This window comes from Argopecten irradians, chromosome 14 (assembly GCF_041381155.1).
Source record: "Argopecten irradians isolate NY chromosome 14, Ai_NY, whole genome shotgun sequence".
NCBI lineage: Eukaryota > Metazoa > Mollusca > Bivalvia > Pectinida > Pectinidae > Argopecten > Argopecten irradians.
Window position 1 is genome coordinate 15,943,566 of NC_091147.1, and position 22,482 is coordinate 15,966,047.

At 32.4% G+C, this 22,482-nt stretch overlaps 2 protein-coding genes across 8 annotated transcripts in view; one reads left to right on the plus strand and one right to left on the minus strand.

The window, feature by feature from the left end:
* Positions 1-7,611, plus strand: part of LOC138307429 (LIM and senescent cell antigen-like-containing domain protein 1) — a 40,794-nt gene extending 33,183 nt beyond the window's left edge. For all 7 annotated transcript variants that reach the window (XM_069248173.1, XM_069248176.1, XM_069248172.1 and 4 more), the window contains 7 exons: positions 154-231; positions 948-1,043; positions 1,391-1,445; positions 1,641-1,733; positions 2,115-2,163; positions 2,413-2,488; positions 2,939-7,611. In XM_069248173.1, coding sequence (XP_069104274.1) covers positions 154-231; positions 948-1,043; positions 1,391-1,445; positions 1,641-1,733; positions 2,115-2,163; positions 2,413-2,488; positions 2,939-3,062 — 571 coding nt within the window. In that variant the 3' untranslated portion in view covers positions 3,063-7,611. The remainder of the gene's footprint in view (positions 1-153; positions 232-947; positions 1,044-1,390; positions 1,446-1,640; positions 1,734-2,114; positions 2,164-2,412; positions 2,489-2,938) is intronic.
* Positions 7,612-8,421: 810 nt separating this feature from the next.
* LOC138307428 (organic anion transporter 3-like) lies at positions 8,422-18,985 on the minus strand. The gene is made up of 8 exons (XM_069248169.1): positions 18,931-18,985; positions 15,843-16,256; positions 14,278-14,699; positions 12,696-12,926; positions 12,117-12,334; positions 11,010-11,127; positions 10,033-10,105; positions 8,422-8,724 (listed from the first exon to the last, which is right to left on the minus strand). Exons 2-8 carry the CDS (start codon positions 16,149-16,151, stop codon positions 8,422-8,424), a joined length of 1,674 nt encoding a protein of 557 aa, XP_069104270.1. The 5' UTR covers positions 16,152-16,256; positions 18,931-18,985.
* Between the last annotated feature and the right edge of the window lie 3,497 nt (positions 18,986-22,482).

A 22,482-nucleotide genomic window follows, 5' to 3' on the forward strand; every position in this document is an offset into this window, starting at 1 on the left:
TCTGGCTGAGGTATAAATCGTAATATCATTTTTATTTGATCGAAAATTATGTTGTTTTTGCTGTTACGCACACACAAAGATAGATAACTTTATAATCAATACCTATATGTTTGTACTATAAGTATAATTTAAGTTTATCTTTTACTTTCACAGCTCAATCATTGAAGAGGGCCACATCCGCTACAAAGGAGAGGCCTATCATCCATATCACTTCAACTGTTCCTCTTGTGGGTAAGTCTAAAGAAAAATCTACATCTTCTATGTTCTTTTGGCAGACTTCGCAACTAAGGATAATGTAAACTGACTAAATTTCATGTGCGATTTAATTTTGTGTAGAACATGATGAAGTAGAAATCGCAAAAATTAATTGCCGTGATAAAGTGTAAAATATGTGTACAATAGAATAGAAAATCATATAACTTTAAATTGGGAAAGTAGTTCGTAGCGAAAATATAGGTAGCCATATAAGTGATGATACATGTTTTTGTAAGCTATAATTGAGTATGCTGTAATTACTGACTAATGTGTATCAAGAGTAAAAACCCCACTGTGGTCAGTATCTGGTATCTACCCAGCTTTGTTTCCAACCCACATCACAGAGGTTTAGGGCTATGTATAGGCAATTGAGACACATTTATTCCTTGACCAATAAGTTTGAAATGTCAACGTAGAATTGATATTTAAGGTATGGAATTCGAAATTATTCGAATTAACATCATTGTATGTATTCTGTCTCTGTATTACATATTTACCTCCCCTTGCAGGTAGGTATTCATTGTGGTGTCATTATTTTGTGCGTGTAATTTACATTGTTTTCATTGAAAAATATGATGTTATGCTTGGAAACACATGATGTCACAATCAATACGTACCCACAAGGACACTAGGACAGATAACTAATAATCAAATACATAATATTAACACACATTACTGTTAATTGGTTACAGTGGAGAGCTGAATGCAGACGCTAGGGAGAAGAATGGGGATTTATTCTGTCTGCGTTGCCACGACAAGATGGGAATACCCATATGTGGGGCCTGCAGGTATAAATCATTGACACATTTATTTTTGTCCACCCTTTGTGATTCATCTGTATGTCTGAAATGACAGATCAATTAATATTTGGATTTTAGTGGAGAGATCAATTGATATTTTGATTCCATTGGAGCTCCATTTAGAATGAGAATTAATATCTTTACATCATAAGGCTCACAATGACTACCTGCCAGATCATGTCTGTCGTCTAGAGCTTAGATATACTGGAGCTAGCTTCAGTTTAGTTATTGATACAGTGAGGTGTGCATTCATTGATTTATAAAAGAAAATTTAAAATGTTTTTTGATTGTTTTGAGAACATAACAAATACATTCCTACATTATGTTTTTTACAGACGTCCAATTGAAGAAAGAGTAGTTCACGCCCTAGGGAAAGCTTGGCATGTAGAGGTACGTGAGGTTTAGTATTGAAAAGTACTCTATAGACAAACATGCTTCATATCAAATGTACCGTAAAGTGTCCATGTAAATGACAAAGGTATATAGAACATTCAAAATTGGAAAATATATTTTAACACAGGTTTGGTAAATTTTCTGACACAGATTATATATGAATACATAAAATGTCATTGTTTTGTGTTTCAGCATTTTGTGTGTGCTAAATGTGAGCGGCCATTCTTAGGCACCAGACATTATGAGAAGAAAGGGTTGGCTTACTGTGAAACTCATTATCACCAGGTATTGTTAATTGGGCACCTGTAAATGATTTCATGAATTTTAAGTGTAAAACATTCATGATATAAAAATGAATAACATTTAAAAAGTATGGCTTCTGATACTACTGTTTCTTAAACACACAATTACCCACTTGCATCATTTTCTGAGAAGGCATAAAGACAATCTGTCTTGAAATGAATGCCAAGCTGTAGATAATATATAAAACAAAAGTAATTGATTTATTACTTCATGTAGTTCATGTACATTTGTACTTCTGAATATATACAATGTTTTTTTTTTAGTTTTTTTTTCTCACAATCTGTACTTATGATACGAAAGTACTTGATGCATATCCTTGTTAATAAATATCATAATATATGTTAATTATTTTTTTTCTCACAGCTTTTCGGGAACATCTGCTTTGTATGTAATTGTGTGGTAGCGGGGGATGGTAAGTGTATAATATTCTATTTCTCTTTATAAGTTTTTAAAAACAAAAAACAAGAACACCTGATATCCCAGAGAAAATAGTAGCTGCATTAATGATAATCGTTCAGAATGAATAATTAGTCAGAGAAAAAAATCATATATTATCATTCATTCCATATATCTAATGTTTTAGAGAAAAAAATCTGAACAAATTGTTTATGATGTATGCTTCTTGATTTCATTGTATTTTTTATTTCATTGTTGATTACAGTTTTCAGTGCCTTTAACAAGTCGTGGTGTGTAGGACATTTCGCCTGCTCCATCTGTGACAGAAAGATGAGTCACAAGTAAGTGTCCATTCAACTTATTTAAATGTTAACTGAAAGCAGTAACAATATTCATGTTTACATTTTATAATGAGCTTGTAAAACTGACTCAGGGGAGTTACTCGAAAATATATCAATACCTTTTAACTTTCTTTAAAAATGTCATTAATAAACAGCGATTTTCTTGTATAAGATAATTCATTTATTATATGAGTGAATTTTAGCATACACACCACAATACTAAGGTATATCGTATTGGATATTAGCTGCAAGGTACTGGGTATCGGGGAGACATTGAAGCATTATATTGATGTAACATTGAAATGTGAGTTGGAAAATCTTTTATTCTAGAACCAAATTTAAATCAAACCACTTACAATACAATTTTATACATTCTTTCAACTGTTTGAATATGTATTCATTAGATTGATGAACATTTAACAATGCTTTGTATGAAAACTTTCTTTCCAGAACAAAGTTTTTCGAATTTGACCTGAAGCCAGTGTGTCGAGTCTGCCACGAGAAGTTTCCTGCAGAGTTGAAGAAAAGGCTTAAGAAATACCATGAGGAAGTGAACAAGAAGGCAGCTAATTAATGGCAGTTTATGGTGTCATGAATGCCACTAGGTAGTCAATGCTTTAAGTCTTAAGTATTATTAGTATACTTTTTAATGTAAAGCAAGAACCTGTCAAAAAGGAATATGTTTTGTGAGGCGGAAAACTCATTTTATTCAACTTCCTATGTTTCATGTAGAGTGCAGTTCCATTATGGAAAGAAAAACAAACATTTACCAATTCATATCGGAGTCAATTCTTCGATGTTTTCCCAAAAGGTCTTATTTCAATGTAAAAGTTTGCTTATGTAGATTCATATAGGAATCATGACAAAACGAAACAGTTTCTCATCCATTGCTTAAAACCAAATGTCTTGATTGTTTAGATGACGTCTTACCTTTTACAACAGGCCCTCTCTAATGAGTTCCAGGCAAATGTAGGGCAAATATCGGCTATGTGTATTTGGATTTTGTTTTATCTAGGAATTATTGTTAATAAGATGTGAAACACCAAATAATCAGACGAATGGCTGGAATGCCCTCATTGGCAGGTTCTTGCGTAGTTTATGAAATCAGGTATATTGAGAAAATAAAAGAAAAAAAAGATTTTTTTTTTTTTGTACATTATGTTATGATCAGCAGTGTATAGATGCGTGCTACAGACTCTTTATCTAATATTCCAGTCGTTTGTTATAGAGTTGTCTCCCATATTACCCAGTATTGTAAACATTGCTAATGACGCAGATGAAGACTTGGGTCGGAGGTTATGTTGAGTAACATGTAAACATGAGAATGTGGTTGTTGATGATAAATACTGAAGTTAATTTGTTCTGTGGTGGTGTGTTTCAGGAGGAAAACGTTTAGGATTTGGTGGCATCTGTTGGATGTAAAAACTAGTTCTTGTTGTTGTGTATATTGATGTTAATTTGAATATTCTGTCAAGGATGTTTGTGTGCCTTTCAATAGTGCCATACACTTACAAAATTAAGAAAAGAAATGAAATAATTATCGACATTACTAGCTGGATATAATGATAATAATGTAGATGATATTCAGTCAATGGTCTAAGGGAGATAACACACTCAAATGCATTCAAAACGTTATATAAGGGAGATAATTTATAGATGATGCCAAAACTTAGTTATTTTAAAAACTTAAGATGTATGGTATTATATGTTTTGTTGAAACAAAGGCTTAGGAGTAAAATTGAGGAAGTCAAGTGACAGTTTAGTTTTGGTATATTACAGATTGACCTTATCCAATAGAACTGGTTTCATTGTAATGAGGGACGGGACTATCATACATTGTTTATGGTATAGTTTATTACTCTCTATAAAATGATGTTATTTATTTATTACAAGTAATCATTGTCCTTGTTTCCAGGTAGTTAAAATTTTATAGAGCTTTTATGTTCCCTGATTGAGGAAAAATTGTAATCCTCTGTTTAAGAAAAGTGTTTTTAAATCGTTGTTTTAATATTTACAGTTAAGCTTCCAGTTTTGGCTTTTGATATAAATGTAATACTTGCAGCATAGTCACTTAGATAAGTTTATTGTAAAATCGCTTCTGTATTAAGTTTAATAATATGTAATTTATAGTTTTTGATCAAATATAACCAATACTCAATTTACCTCATGCCTAAAACATACCTTTGTCCATATTACAGCAACTATATGTTAGAAATATCAAGTTTGTACTCAATGTCTAGAAATATTACACATATTTTGAAAACAATAATGACATCTTTGTATGAAAGCTCATTAATTCATTTGAAAAGTTTGTTAAAAAGAGGTCATAGGGGTTGTGGCACAAGGTCATAGAATGCGGAAATGGTGAGATCACGATGGAACTAGTCGTGGATGTCTTCAGAAACTCATACCTGTTTAATTACTTTGAGGTAGTGGTGATGTGTTGTAAAATCCCTACACGTGTTAAAAAGATTCATTAGGATCAATGTTTCATGAATAATTTTTTTCATCTTATTTCGAGATTTTTCTAAACCCAAGAAATGATTTACTTTACAACCCGGCTACACTTGACTATAATAAATTAAGTCATATCTTATCTGAACGCCACATTTACATTATATAGCTTCTCTGTAGGATATTTCTCTTATTAAAATGCATCATTCTTTTTAAATGGATTCAATCCTATTTGTTATTTATGTTATAATATTAAAGAATTATAATGTCACTCCCACTGTTAGTGGTGATGTGATAACCTACTAGAAGTCTTTTGATCAGGACTTCTCGACATGTCAACTTTTTGAATATATTTGCTTCAAATATATTGCATGCTTGTGAGTCAATCAATATCGCTATATCTTATTACTGTCACGTGAGTGTATCTTATCACCGTCATGTTTTGTGAAGACTTTTATTCTTCATTATTTTCTAAGCGCTTTTTTTCTGGTGATAAATCTTTACACATGAATCTGGTAACCACAGATGCTAACTCTATGCATTTTCATACACATATGCAATACCAATACCTCTACTGCTGAGAAAGAAATGAAATGTCTATAAAACGGTAATGTGATAATTGTTTAATTAATACACACATGTGATGTTCTGCAGTCTTGTTAATTAATTCATAAAAGCTTTTTCTCTTTGTGAATTTGGTTGTTCTAACATTATTTCCTACTTCTATACATCATTAGATAACCATTTATAAAGTTGTAGAAATCGCTTTCTGTGGAAGTTTTGTCGAATGCCAAAACCAATCTGTATAAGGTAAAAGCTGGAACATATTTTTGTGTGGTTGTTTTTTAACTGCTGAATTGACTTTAATGGAATATTTTTGTTAATTAACAATTATAATTCTCTGTGTACTTTGTGAAGGAAAAAACTGAAGTTGAAATTTTAATGCCTTAACTCAAGCAGAATGAGCCCTAAGTGATTTGATACTTTTACAAATATGGAGTGCATTTCATAGGGTCGCACAATGAAAACCTTCATGCAGATTATAACTTTTATCGATTTCAAACACCATCTTGAAAAATTCAGCGGATTAATTTCTCTGATCATTTCCCCCTTCTAATCATGATTTTATTTGCTTATCATTATTATTTATATACTCCTATTTGTTTATATTTATATTCTTTGGTCTGTATATGAGCATGTAATCTTTATGTATTTGATTTGTTTGTATATGTTAGAAAATATCAGTCATTCATATTTATTTTTTTATGTAGTCTGTGTGTATTTTGCACTGTGTATATGTATATTTAGTTGAAATGGTTATGATGTGCCTAATAATGTTATACGATATTTCGATAATGATCTTACGTTTCCTAATATCATAGTTCTCTATCGAACATTTTAATATCAATTCACTTGAATAATTGGAAATTGAACGTTTGAAAATTTGGGTTTATTGATTGATATGGTTCTTCAGTCATTAGTCTATATACCTTATGTTTATTTACAAAATGTTATAAACAATATTTTAATTTCCTTTGTTTTTGTCAAAGACATTGAACGTTTACGTTTAAACATGTTTAACGACCAAACAGTCTTGAGGCCTTACAAAGTGCCTACGATCATTGTATACTGAACGCTGCAACTTCATAAATTACATTATTTTAAATCAAATTGATAAAAAGTGTAAAAACGTTTGCATCTTGAATTCTATAGATACAATTTGTTGTGTGCATTCAAATGTGAAGTGTAATTTATCATACTTGCCAACTTTTTGAAATTCCCATAAGGGTAATGTCACTTGTTTATACTTTTAACCTCAAGGAAGTCTACTTAAATGTAGTAACCCCCTATGAAGAAATTAGAGGTTGATTTTTGCATATCATGACCTTTTCTTTCTGATGTTATAGTCAGATTTGTGACATTTTGAATATCAAAGAATTTGGACTTGCTAATATTGCCTAAAATGGGGGGTTCAAAATTGGGAGTCTCCCTCCCGATTAGGGAGGTTGGCAAGTATGAATTTTGGCTATTAGCATTGAAATACTTTAAATTGAAGTCGCTTCGACTACATAATATGGAACTATACAGTATGTATGTGATTCTCCTTTATTAGATGGCATATATAATAAAATTCATACTGCTTAAGATATGCAAAATATTATGCCTCATAATGTGTTAGAATTAAGCTAGACTAGACTATTACTAGGCTCATCTATATACCTTAGTCACTGTTTGATGGTGTAGAGTGTTGACCAGAACATCGGGGAGAATTACGGTAATCACTAGTCCGCTAAACCTGAATATGTTATTAGGATTTTTAATTTTGTTTTTGCCTAATATATAGTCTATATATCAGGCAAAAAAAGCCTAATTATATAGACAGGTTAACGGACTAGGTAATCACCAGATTGTCTATCTCATACCATATTTAAAGAATAGATTTTATCAATGTATTAAATTACGTATGTGAAGTGTTTTACAATGTACCTTTACTTGATCTACAATCACTGCCAAATTGTGTTAAATCTGTGACGTCCACTTGTAGTGTTACTGTCTACTGTTAAAGTGTACAAGTTCTGGTTATAAAATTAAATGTACCTTATATCATCATCATGTAATTCTCACATATAGCTTGCTTACTATGTACAAGTAAAAAATGGAATGTTAAACGTTGTTTTTGTTGTATTTAAACAAAGCAGAATGTTGGCATCATAACATAATTGTAATCCAAACTTAAGCGTTTATTAATTAGTGCAAAAAATAACTACCAATAATGCAAACATTTCTATAAGAGTTACTTCCCTTTTGGGATATTACAATTTAAATGAGAAACAGGCGTTACAGGTGTTCTCTGTTTCAGTGATAGTATCGCCATACAAATAACATTTGTCAAATCACTGTCCTCAAATTAGAAATGTTTTAGAATAATGATAATAAAAACAGACGTCATTAACCAATACAATTTTGATATGTTAAATTTTAAAACAATGTCTTAAAACTTATTACACGCATCTCATTGCAACTGGTCATATTAACATCCAAAGGCAAATCGCTTGTCATCCTTTTTCCAAGGTGAAAATCCATGACTGAGAACTAAGTGTCAGTTTAATATGTATTGTATTATAAATATTACACACATTTCACATGTGAATCACGACATACAAGTCGCACTGCTGTATACGTCGCACTCCCGATTTTCAGGGGAAATAGTCCCGACTTATACTTCGGTACATGTGTGTGGATAATAGGTCAATGCCATTACATGTAGGCCTAATTCAGAATTAGAGTACATGACAGCAAACAATAGAAATAAGTTAATTTACATGTCATAAACGGAGATCAAACATAGCATTGTTCGTACACATTTCAGTTCTGAAAAACGTTTATAAAAACAAAAATATCACAGTTGATTTAAATCTCTAAAATACAATGTAATAGATAAATCAAGGTCTTATATATTTGAAGTAACATTTTTATCATCAAACACGTTCCTCTATTTGTTTTTCTGCAGCAGTTATCATGTCACTTGAGTCCATTAAACTGTTTTCGTGAAATCCAACACCATCAACATTCATATTCGTTTTATTTCCTGTGTAATCGATATTCGAATTTGTATCCGGAATAAGTCTTTCCTTCTCTGGGTCTTTAATTATTGTAGTACTTCCTTTGATATTGTCAAGTAGAACCTTGCCTTTTGTTTCCATAAGGAACAAACATGCTATAGACGTAAGTAACATGCAACCTCCGGCCAGGAAATACATGATCCCCGGAACGTCGTTGTTCTGCGTTAAAAGTAAAAACTGTATGGTAAAGCAAGGATTTATATCTACGTTCATGGTCAAGAAAGGAAGAATTAATATTAAAAAAACGTGTTATAAATTTGCTTTGCTCCTCCATATTTTCCACCAATCTTATCGGATTATGAAGTTACATCATACGAGACTCGTCAGCCAACAGTCAAACTATGAACATTACCTTAGCTTAAGCATTTCATCATGATGATTCAAAAGTGAGTCAACGCAAAAACAGTCTTTATTGTTGATGGTAAAGACAAAAGGCAACTCTGTTTTTACCTTTTACCTTTTATCTTATCTTTTTACTTTAATCTTAAATTAACTTGGTACTGGCGATATAAAACTGACGTATAATGATAACATTATGAAGTTGCATTGTAATGCACAGAACAATTGATATGCGAACTGAGTTCAAAATCAAGTGAATACCATATCTCTTGATGCATTGTCAAATAACTTTGCTTCATTACCAGGCATAAAATGTCCCGTTCATATAATTCTTTAGACTTAAGAATTTCTATTTGCAATTAATAAAGACATACAAAAGTCGCTAGTCACATTATTTTTCCATTTTTTTTTCGCAAATATAAAGTCTTTCACAATGTTTGACCAGAAAGGCGCTATGTCACAGGAATACGTATAGGACGTTGGCCTACTGATCGTAACATGCTGTTGGTCTTATATTAATTGTGAATGAAATGCGTAGAAACATCTCTCAACGGTCAACATTTTGAGAATTCGCAAGATTGTAACAGTTTTTCTTACAATGTTAGAAATAAAACTTTATTTACTTTACATCGATTGCGAAACAAGCTATGCAAATCACTTTCGATGGCCTGGATGCAAGAGCGCGTGATCTAACAATATTCACATGAATACAAAAAACACGAAACAGTTGAAAATGATACAGTGAGCTGAGAAGTTAAAACATTCCAAACTGATAAAACAATGGGTTTGGTTTAAGATGAATTAAAGTTAGAAGTACTTTTCCCTGCTTTGCAATCAATGCATTTATTGGGTGTTGCTAAATCATCTTTAAAAGAGAATGAAACTCCCACTCCAAACTTCATATCTAGTACATGCAAAAGTTAACTATAAAAAACAAACTTGAAATTATATCAGAATGTCACTTCACATGCTTGACTAGTCCGCTAAACCTGCCTATATTATTAGTTTTTTTTTTTTTTAAATTCTGCCTAATATATATTAGGCAAAAAAAAAAAATTAAAAAAGCCTAATAATATAGGCAGGTTTAGCGGACTAATGCTTGACTTGAAAATAAAAAATATTACTAACCAAATAAACGATTTTTGGAGCCAGCATACTTCCGGTTCTCGCTACTGCACTCTGTAAGCCATAGCCGATATTCCTGGAATATCAAATCAAATATAAACACTTTTTTGTGTTATCAATCTTTTTCTCTTTTGTAAATTCAACGCGAGAAATATTTTCCAAAATTGAGTGGGCGAATTTTTTTATAAATATCCTTTAACATACAAGTTACTTATATGACATATATTTAGTTTGATTGCATACTCTATCAACAATTCAGATATTTAGAATCACTGGCTTCTCGGCCGCATAATGACGAGACTGTATGGTATATTGTCGAGTTTTCTTTCGCGCTCATAAATGACCTTCCATAACATCGAGAAATCATACAGGCATTTGTTAACCTTATGCTGTGAATTTGGATGTAGTTACTAAACATATGACATTTTTAATACAGAGTCAGATGTCATTTTTAACTTTGTTAATATAAACTTTATTTCATTTCATTTCTTTTCCTGTACAATAAGTTACAAAAGTAGCGTCTAGTATAAACAAGAAAGGAATTTTGATTTGGAAATTTAAAAGTTATATTAATCAATATCCTATGCAGAAGACGTACCAGTAAAAGGGGACTGAACTAATATCATATTTGAAAAAGAGAAGCAGAAGTGAGAGTATTTTACACGAAAACAGAGGAGATGGGGTTGGGGTGGAAGGGGAGTGGGATGCTCAGATATGTTATCATGGAATAATAAGATGTATTCAGTGAACAGAATACGTTTGAGTGACGATATCCAGACAAATCTGTTTGTTGAAACAGTTTAACATACATGTACGTATTTACAAGTCAATAAAAATGATTTTACAATCAGGACAGAGACAATTTTCCATTTCTACTTTGATTAAGTAATATTTTGCCTTATCTACGTATTCACCACACATACTTTTTGTTATCACGAAGGACATATATTTTATGTCACCTTTGTCCCGCCATACCTTACCTGACGACTGTAGGATAGGACTCGGAGGTCAGTAATTGTAATCCGGTCCATCCTATGACAACACACACTTTGGTTATCAGGGCAAATATTGTCCTCAATGTCTCCTTGTCAGCAATATCTGTAGCAATATAGACAATAAATTAATAAGTAATAAGTAAATCAACTGCTTTTAATTTTTAAACCAAATCAATTTTGCGATTTTATGTCTAGCAACCTATTTCACGATTTATACCCATGTGGTTCTACTCTACTCATGCTTGAAATAATTTCTCTGTAACTAAATCTCTAGATTTCTAATTATACGTACATTGTAAAATACGCTAAATTTAATTACACGCGACAATAAGTTATCTTGTTTGTTTTTTTACTCATTTTTTTCTATAATAATTTTTTTCATTGACTAAAGGCATAATTTCAATTCCTGACAGATATAGGACGGCAACTAAATTCTCCTGATACAGCTTTAAAAGCCGCAGTATGCCCTGCTAACCATCCAATGAAAACAAAATAAAAGACTCGTTTTGCATATTACAGCATAATCTCTTTTGTGTAAAAACCTTTTCCCCGAAAGGTAATGTTTGTATTAACTTTCAGCAGTCACAAAAACATGGCATCATTAAGCATGAATGAAATATTTTCCTTTTGAAGGGATTTTTGTGCTGTACGTCTCAACACTTTCCAAAGCAAACACAGGAAACCATGCATTTCTAGAACGGTGATAAACAACAGTAAATACATCTTTCATATACAGTACCCGTATTCTCCAAATGACTTTTTATAGCCATATGCTATTTGTATAAAGTATAACAAGTTCTACTGCTTCTGCAAGATGAGGAAGAAGAAAACAGCTATATATAAACATTTCTTTTTTTCACATTAACCAGCTTTTTCCTTCAATATCGAAGGCTACTTCTATTGCAAAATTACCTGATATTTTTATGGCATTCCGAGAAATACACTCCCCTTATTAACATCTCCACATAGAAAAGTACTTTGAAACCACAATTGTTAAGTTACCTGATATTTCTATGCCAGCACTGGAAGTACCCTCCCCTTAGTAACTTTTTCACAAAGAAAGTGACTTTGAAACCACATTTGTAAAGTTACCTGATATTTCTATGGCAGCCACAGCCATCCCCGCCAGTCCTCCTAACACATAAAAGAAGACTGCTAAAGGTCTCCTGCCGATCATGTTGACCAGGTAGTAGGTCAACAACATGGCAGGGATGTCTATGACTTGGATGATGAAGAAATTGAAGTAGATGTCGCCCGAAAGATTCTCAACACCAAACGATATGGCGTAATATACGTAAGAACTGCAAAACCTGTGAAAATAACATTATCCATAATATTTGTTTATAAACGGTTTTTTTCCATCTATATTTCATTGTTGTCAAAACTCCATAGCCGAAATTTTAAGCCAAAAGCGATAGAAATTTCCTCTATAAACTATATTTGTTTTCGATTAAATATCTAAGAAACATCTCGTAGTTAAGAACCATTCATGAAAGCTGTGCTATGATAAGTTCATATCGTAGGGAGAGTATCGACTACATACCCTTGGCTAGCGAAGTTGCATCCAGTGGTACAAAGAAATTCACCAAGTTAGTAACGGTTAAGAGGTTTCAAATAACGTTTTTACTCCTAATTGCAAGAACGTTCACACACATATAATTGACAGCTTACCATCCTATAGCCAGCAATACTGTGGTTCTAAACAGAAACCATGAACTGAAAAGGTCTCTGATGCTGTAAATTTGTCTTTTGTTCGCTTTGACCTCTGCCCTTGTGATATCTACCAGACTCCCTAGGTCAGGTGCTGGCCTGCCATTGATTCGAGCTATTCTATTTATGACGGATTCTGCCTCTGGAAGTCTATCGTGTGACACCAACCATCGGAAGCTCTCAGGAACCAGGCTAGTTTTTCACATTGAAACAAAAGAAAAAACACACTTATGTTGTACTGCATTTAAATAATGAATCAATGAATACCTAGAATGACGTAAACGTACTTATTTTAGCACACTCAAAATTTAGCGCAAATGCGAAAAGCAGTAAATTATGATTTATTAGCGTGGATATATATTAGCGTAATTCGGTGGTTCAAAACACGAAATACGGAAAATTGAGTGCTTCAAAGTTTACAGTATATCAAAATATAGTATTTATCAAAAATATGCTAATAGCTAAGCAATGTATGTATTGAAATCATACCAATAGCAAAGCAATGAATTTATTAATATCACACAGTTAATTTATGATGATTTACTAGAGGCTGTGTTCTAAAAGACACATATATGGCACCAATGAAATAGCTGCCGATTCTAAATTTACGCGTTGGAAGATTTTGAGATTGATATCATAAATTCAAATTCTTCATTCATGAAACGAAATTCCATAGGATGGAATTATGTAATGAATATGCAATAATAAAATGCTTATTTTAAAATGAGATTCTATTTATCAGTTAAAGGGACAATTCAGTCTAAGAGAACATTAAAATTTGTATATATATCAGATAAAACAACTTCTAATGGAAATTACATCTGTCAGTTTTACTGTGATATGCCTGAAACGCCTATGGTGGTGACACGTGTGTGAAATATTCAAACTTGCTCGCAGTCCGCCATTACACACTGTGGTCGAACTTCTTGTATGCCGAACCCTGTCCCTTGCTCGTAAAGTAATGCAACTTTTGGCTAGAACTGCTCAAATCGCTCTGACAGTAGTGTGTTTACCTTATTAGGTGAATTGTCTTGCCTAAAAATCATTTTATCACCTTCTCAGTGGTTATGTAGTTCATTTGTTTAACGTGCGTGACTTTGGCTCGGGTATGGGTACATAGTTAATATTGTACCTGCTTAATCGTATTGATCAACGATTTGATATTTCAACGATATTAATTAAAATACTTAACAATGTTGTGGAATTTGTCAATGTTTTACGTTATATGTTTCATAAGAAATGTAGAACAATACATTTATGCTATAGTTTGCTTATTGGTTATGTAAAAGAATTTGCCTGAGTGAATTGTCTCTTTAAGTGCTGTATTATTGTTAATTTTCACAGGTGTAAAATTTCGCTTTTTCATGTTCGGAACTTATTCGCAATTTTTTTCGTGAACTATCTGTGAAAGCGTAGTTCATACAACAGAATATATTATGAGTAGCACCATGAGTTTTACACATTTTGTGAATTCGCGAATTTAGCGAAATTAAAACTCTCGCGAATATTAACAACTACACAGTATATAGACATCATGACTTACCCGAAAAACAGCAGAAACGGTGCTATAGCCACAGCATTAGCTATATGTAGGTACTTCCAATCATGTAGCCACCAACCAACCACGGCAAAAACACACAATCCCATAGGCCAGATAGGGATTGTAACAATAATGGCCCTGTACTTGGTCGGTGTAAACTCTATCATATATGTATAGTACACTGTAATGTAGCAGCCGAGTCCAAATCCAATCAGAAACCGGAAAGCTGCGAACATTTCCCAGTTCACTGAGAACACACAGCCAATATTTGCCAGCAGAAGGATCAGCATGGATAAGAAATAAGTTGGCTTGCGGCCGTAGTAGTCGGCGAACTGTCCCGCTATCAACCCGCTCACCAGTATACCCGACATTTGAATAGTGGTGATGGTGGACGGTATTCCATCACGGTCACATATCAGATCCCACTGAAAATAGGTTGCATGAGAATTTCATATGTTACAATTAGACTTTTGAGGTGTTTCCCCATAGAAGCAAGTAAAAGCAGCACGGACATTTATGACTAATTAGTACCATGAACATTATTCTCAATATCAGTTGGGATTATGACGTCAAAGACAAAAACATTTTTTTTTGTCTATGACTTCATAAATCCAAATGACATTGAGAGTTATGCATCCGGAACTCCTCGGTTAATAGATTTTCGTGATAATACACGAGTTCAGGATGGAGAGTTATGCTCAATAATTCTTGCTTGCTTGTAAAGACCAATTTAGTTCTTCTAAGAATTTAAGTTATCAATCCAAAATTTGATCTCACATTTGACAATCATTTTCATGGAGTTGATGTTATTATCTCATAACATTATAATTGATTATTCTTCGGAGGAAATGCTAGTTCGATAAAGATGAAGGGTCTTTCACAAATTTCCTATGCAGGATGTAGTCAAAGTTTGAAAAGCAGATAAAATATCACTTTTTTGATCTTTGTTGCGCGGCAAGATCCCTCTGGGATCTCTTGTTATTTATGGAGCGAATTTACCTCAGACGAATGTTGGTTCTTCGTACACAGATATTTATTTACACATATATTATGACGACGTGTATTTCTTAAGCATTTCAATCCAAAATGATTATATTGCTCAAGCATTTCTTTAAAACAAAGATTATGAAGACTTGTATTTCTCAAGCATTTCTGTAACAAAAGATTATTTTTAGGCGATTATTGCACTCGCAGTTCTTTCAAACAAAGTTTGTTTAAATGCACTCTTAATAAATTCTTTTGAAGAAAATGCTTGTCCAATAGATATGTTAATAATAATTTTAAACATTTGTTTGGAAGACTTATTGAGCAATACCAGTCTTAATAACAATCTTTCTTTGAAATTATAACATTAAACATATATTTCAATATATTTCAAGGAAATATTTCAAGGAAAAACCAATAATTTAGTTACTTGTAATAGTAAAACATATTTCCATTTAATGCCAGTTATATTCCATTAATATTCAGATAGTAAGTAATACATATCATAATTATTAAGCGTAAAATTTTTATCTATATCCTGACAACACATATTTAACAGTAATATTTGTATATATTTTTATTACCTCGTTGACAATAGTGTAGAGGCTGTCATCAAACTCGATTTGTTCACATTCCTCAGTTATATTTCGTGTTCCTTCAAATTTGCATTGATGTAAGTTACTGTCATTTTGGTATCTCCCCAATGTGCTGTTTCCGGGCCCATGCATACACCACCATTGTGGCACGGCCCCCGCTATGGACATCATCAACATGCTCCACCCCATCCCTAATTTGGATGGCATTGTAACGAGGAAAAGAAGCATCTGGAACCTTCCAAAGCCTCCGCTTTCCTCTATAACATTCTCCATGAAGGTACTTAGTTTGGATGACATATTAATGGTGGGTTTTGGTGCTGACAGTTGATCTTACGTCTATATGGCTATGCTATAACTAGGGTTGTTTTATTTTACTCGTTCATGTCTTTTTAAAATACACATCTGTAAAAGAAACGTATTTTTATTGATTCAAGTATAAACGGAGGCTGATGCAGACCGGACTAGTGAATAGATAAGTTTTAAGTCTTCTAGTGACCACCTCTTAATGAAGACCACTTTCATGGGGTTTCAAATGGCAAATATCAACACATTACATGTCTATAAATGGCTATCATACAGTACCATTATTTTCCCGTATTTATTGGGTGGTCTTTATAGACAGGCTTGATTGTAGATTTTGGAAAAAAACCACAAGTGCAATGAATTTTTAACCTCTTTCTAAGCCTTTGTGTCAATTAACCGGATCTAGGTTTATATAAAAAGAAAATGTCTTAAACTGATAAAATATTTCTCAAATTTGAACCGTTTTCTCCATCTTATTACATGTTTTAGAGGACAGAACGTAAGGCAAGGATATGTGAAAATTTATGGTTTCCATCACCGATTTATCAAATACCTCCCGTTTAGACATTGTAGGATCGAAAAACTACTACATCATATGTTTTAAAAATCACTAGACCCTTCAATACAGTTTATATGTTTTCATTATATAATAGATTTGTTTAACATTCGAGTTTCACAATTTTATTTATACATGATCGTAGCAAGGAAATAGAAAGGCAGATCAAGAGAACTGATATGGTGACATCTGATATCAAATCGAATAGAGAAACATACCAATATCGACCACGAAACTCTCCCTTTTTATCAATCTGTATCTCTTGAAATAATTAATAATATAGTTGCAACATATCTATTTACCTTAACGCCTAGATCGTTTAATTACTGAATAGGAATTAGCCTGCAAAGTGTTGTTGAAAAATGTTTTTGGAATATAATTGTGTTCTAGCGATGTGTATGGTATTTTGCAAGAACACTGAAATTCCTAATTACATTACTCAAACTCGTATCGGGACATCCATCGAGCAGATGAGAACTTAATCGAAAACTGTTCATGTCTTTTTTACTCGAGTTACTGAAGATACACTTTAATATCCTGACAAGGTGAAGGGCGTATCCTGACAAGGTGAAGGGCGTATCCAGACAAGGTGAAGGCCGTTTATGAAGAAGAATACGGTAAACACTGGCCTTAACTTAACTATCAGAAGTGATCCCGAAACTTGAAATGTAAGCGTTATCTCGACTTCCGCATTAATGAAATATGGGTTCGTGTAGATAATTTTCGATTTTGTTTGAGTTCATTTATCATATTTGTTTAATTATATAGATATATACCCTTGTTTGATAACTATTGGCGGTAGTCGCTTCCTTATGTGGAACAGCATAAAAGTCAACTACGTATCCGGAACAACAATAAATGTTTACAACAAACAATTATTACGCCACAACATCTATATCAATGACCTAAAGTGATGGTATAAAATCAAACATATGCAGAATTCATTATATAAATCTTTTTATGATAATGAAAGTTCATTTCGTTATTTTAACTCGTTGCGCAGTGATAGTCAACTTCTTCGCGGTAATTAGGACGACGACAGGAAACATACGACGACCCGCGTTATAAATATTATGTAATTTATTTGTACATATGTTCACTAATTACACCACGTGCGGTACGAGCGGTAAGCTAATCTGCGGCTTTTCAAAATTTTCAAGCTCGTTTTGATTTCATATTTTGAAAATTAAAAATTGTTTCAGTTAAAATATATACTTTTAAGGAAACCGGGAATGACCAAATCACTGATAATGAATTTGGTTGTTACTACTTTGATTTTAAAGAAACCGGGAATGACCAAATCACTGATAATGTATTTGGTAGTTACTATTTTGTTTTTTAACAACAGATGTAGGTTGACTGATCACATTAGCTTTACCATACAACTGTTATGTCGCATCATTGATGTAAGAGACAAAAATCGAAATATTAAATGTCTAAAACCTTAACACGAAAAAAATAAAAAAGATACCATGGATGAAAATTTAAAAACGGCCAATAATTCTTGAATTCAACAATTTATTGGATTAATGTAATGACCAATACTCAAATGTGAAAGAATGAAGAATATGAGGTAAATTCATAATCAAACTATAAAATGTTGTAAATAAAATGAATGGAAATACAACAGTTTTGTCCCTTCAAGATCAATGTAAGACAAATATATATAGTCTATGAAAATTTTGAGTTCGAAAATGAAATTGAATTTATGTATCAAAGACGTAATAGCAAGGGTTGTAATTCCAGATAACACCGGATGATTATCATATGAAGCCTATATACACAGTGTTACACACATGAAGACAAAAGACAGAAAAAAAATCTGTAAGCTTATGTATGTGGATGTACTGTACTTATCTAGAAAGCAGACAAATACTGATAAACTCGGCAATATTGGAGTCCTATCAATGTTCAATTTGTTGATAAAGGTTATTTACGTCATTGGTAAAGGATCAACATACTGAAACTTTTTTAAAAACTAGATAAAACGTCAAAATCTAACATTTATTTCTAAGAATCATCAGTATTGCACGCACAATGACGCCACGTTAAGTCACCAATAGAATGAAATTATTACATGATCCTAGCTACTGATGCTCCTTAACTGACTATACACTGTATCTACAGAAGACATTAGAAGATAGTAGTTTTAACTAATGTTCTTTCGTTTTAAGACATAAGATCAGCTTTATAATATATATATAGTGTGTTACTTACATCATTCGAGGACTTTGTTGATCCTTACGTCTAATATGTGTACCTATTGTATTCCTATTATCACATGTACTACATATACACCCAGATGATATCACTGTTATCAATATGTCACATTCGCAGACTTGTTAGCTTTACTATGGTAGTCAATGTAACACAAAAATCATTTTGCATAAACTAGTTGTATTCGATTTCATTTAATCAAATACAGAGAAAATAAATACACCGAAAAAATAATTGAAATGTGTTTTTTTTTATTGCAAGACTAGTATTTTTATTCTGTATTCCACGTTATTTTTCTGATCTCTCATGTTGCAATATTGTGTGAAAATTTTATTTATTGTTACTATTTTTTGATATATTTTTCATTTGTGCCGCTCTTTTGTTTATTTTATATGTTATTTGGAAGCTTCCAATACACATTAGTTATCGGTTGTGAGACACACATGTACCCAATCCAGATAACAATTTGTCGCTATTCATTGTCGGGGTTAAAGTTCACAATATAGTCTGTACCTAGGTAACATAGGTATATACAATAGACGTCATATGTTGACAAACACGTAACACACCAACAGCAGAAAACGTTGACAGGATAATTTGTCTGTCGTTTTTAATATTATTCAATTTCCTGGCAACAGTTGTTGGAAACTTTACTCCCCCATTAATTGTATCGTTGTTGCCATTGCTATTTTTCTGTTTGAAGACGATCCCCCGCTAATAACCTCAGATCAGGATCAGTGAGATATTGTTTAAAACAGACATGTTTATCTTGTATAAAATCGGATGAAATCAGTAATAAAATGTTTGCTTCTAATTTGTAGAAGTTAATACAATGCTGCTTTTTTTGTTAAACGTTTATATGTGGCTATCGACATATTTTGAACGCTATGGTAACATGATCAAAATCCTCTAGTTTCAAAATGGTAGCATCAGACAAGTTTAAATTTAACTTATTTTAATGAAAACTAACAAAATCTGGCTTTTAAAGAATATTGAACACACTTATGTAACAACGGCTGGTTTTTTGTCGGTAAGGGAAACTTCTGTTGTGATTAGATACTAATAAGTATTTATCAAATAAACATAACAGAAAAATATTTAAGGAAGCCAACATTAAGACGATTCCTTTATCATTATTAATACAAGTGGGACCTTTGTAGCAACGCTTTTGTTAGTTGTATCCTTAAGCAGATTTACAATGATCATCAATGTACCAGTAAACATTTTTCTTCTCATATTTTTGACTGATTTGCTGGTTTGGCTAGGTATATACGTGTTGTCTACACTTGTCATTGTGGGACTGTTTTATAGTGGGGTTTTTTCACTGAAGCATACTGCCAAAGACAACGAACAGCACACCCTGCCATTTTCATTGGCTTAAAAGTTCATGTTATCATCTCATAACGTAGAAACGGCGTCGCGATTTGTAACACACCGTCTAATTGGCTGAAACAAAGCGATATGTTAGAAAACGACATGAAATTTAGAATTTTTATGGATGAGATTGGATTATAAGGATTAGCATTATAAAGTTGTATGTCATGGAGTTATATTTAAAAAATGTATGCTTTCATTATAAAATTTTTCTATTTACACTTTTGATTTGTGTGTTATATCTTCAAGTCATAACATATATTATGCAAGTTAAACCTTATGGAAATACCGGTAGGGGTGATATCTTTTATTTTATAGGGAGATTGAACATACATTTAAGGATTTAATGCTTGAGCAATAAATATCTTAATAATAAATATTTCTATGAAGAAAATATTTAGGCAGTACATGCCTCAATGCAATCTTTTAAAGATGCTTGAGGAATACATGCTTTAATAATATTCTTTCATTGTCGGGATGTTTCAGCAATACATTACTTATTAATAATACTTCTAAGAAAGAAATACTTATGCAGTACACAATTATGGACCTTTGTTAAGGTCCATATGGTGTAATATCGCCCACGTAGAATAAATAATGACCGAGGGCATTTTAAATTCTAGAAGGCCGATATAACACCATATGGACCGAAACAAAGGATATATATATTAGATATGTCTTCCCCTAACAAATGTTAAAAAACATTTGTCAAAGAACGCCACCCTGAAGAGTGCCGCGTTTGGGCAATGAAGTTAGCAAAGAAATATTAAAGTCAATATGCTATATATTAAACGTCACGTGACCATGTATTAGCCAATGAAAATAGTGGAAAAACAGAGCATATCTAACATATGCCATTAAACAATCTTTCTTTGACAAAATATTTGATCAATATATGCTTAAACGCAATCTTCCTTTGTCTTAATGATAATTTATCTTTGAAAGAAATACTTGAATAATACAACTATAATCAAATATCTCAAGGAAAACCGATAATTTAGTCATTCATAAAAATGCTTCCTACATGAATATCCATTTGATGCCAGTTATGTCAGTCATATTTAGAAATAAATATTTTTCCTTATAATTAAGCGTAGTTTTTTTTATCTATTTTGTATACATATCCAAACTAATATTTTCATTACCTCGTTGACAATAGTGTAGAGGCTGTCATCAAGTTTGAATTCTTCACATTCTCTGTTAATTTCATGTTCCTTCAAATGTACATTGATGTAAGTTACTGTCATTTTGGTATATCTGCACTGTACTGTTTCCGGGCCCATGCGTACACCACCATTGAGGCAGGCCCCCGCTATGGACATCATCAACATGCTCCACGCCATGCTGCTTGGGATGGCATGGTTAAGAGAAAAATAAGCGTCTGGAATCGCCCAAACCCTCCACTCTCCCCTATCACATTCTCCATGAAGGAACTTATCTGGATGACATGTTAATGGTGGAGTGTGGTGATGACAAACGAGATATTATGTCTTTATGTCATCCTAAATGTCTACTTGTATGATGACTAGAGATCTGTAACGTAAACGTTTGAATTCTTCACATTTCTCTGATTTTGAGTATGAATGTGTTCATAAATTAGACAGATACGTAAAAATCGTTGACATATGTGTAATAACACTATTATGACGTCACATGTAGTTTTGACGTCAGTATCTATATATGACGTCGTATGATTGTATCAGAAGACGGAAACGTCACATCAGAGCCAGATTTCTACTGTTTTATATAGAGAGGAAATTTAAAGTTTTACCTATATTTATATCAATAAAAGTTATATGATAAATATCATCTTACACTCGTGATTATGTGTTATGAAATTTATCAAACTCGTTAAATAATTTGATATGCCATACGCCTAAAGGCATATCAAATTATTAAACTCGTTTGATAAATTTCATATCATATAGCCTCTCATGTAAGATCCTCTAGAAGATAAACCTTCCTTGCCGACCATTTCGTATAAAAACTAATTCTCGAATAAGACCACTTTCCCGGGATATCCAAATTTTGACCTGTGTATAAAGTTCACGCATTGATGTGATATTTGTTTTTTTTGTGGTCGTTATGGATGGGCGTGACTGTATGTAGAAAAGTTTGAAAAAAAAGTTACCAACACAATTGTAATAAAATTGTTTCTCTGTCTCATTCTGTCAATTT

What these genes read in the sequence shown, in the direction of transcription:
- LOC138307428 (XM_069248169.1), bottom strand. Translation starts at nt 16,151, where the DNA reads ATGTCATCCAAACTAAGTACCTTCATGGAGAATGTTATAGAGGAAAGC. An exon ending in TCTACACTATTGTCAACGAG is followed by an intron (nt 14,700 to 15,842) that starts GTAATAAAAATA and finishes ACCTATTTTCAG; the next exon opens with TGGGATCTGATATGTGACCG. An exon ending in GTATTGCTGGCTATAGGATG is followed by an intron (nt 12,335 to 12,695) that starts GTAAGCTGTCAA and finishes TTATTTTCACAG; the next exon opens with GTTTTGCAGTTCTTACGTAT.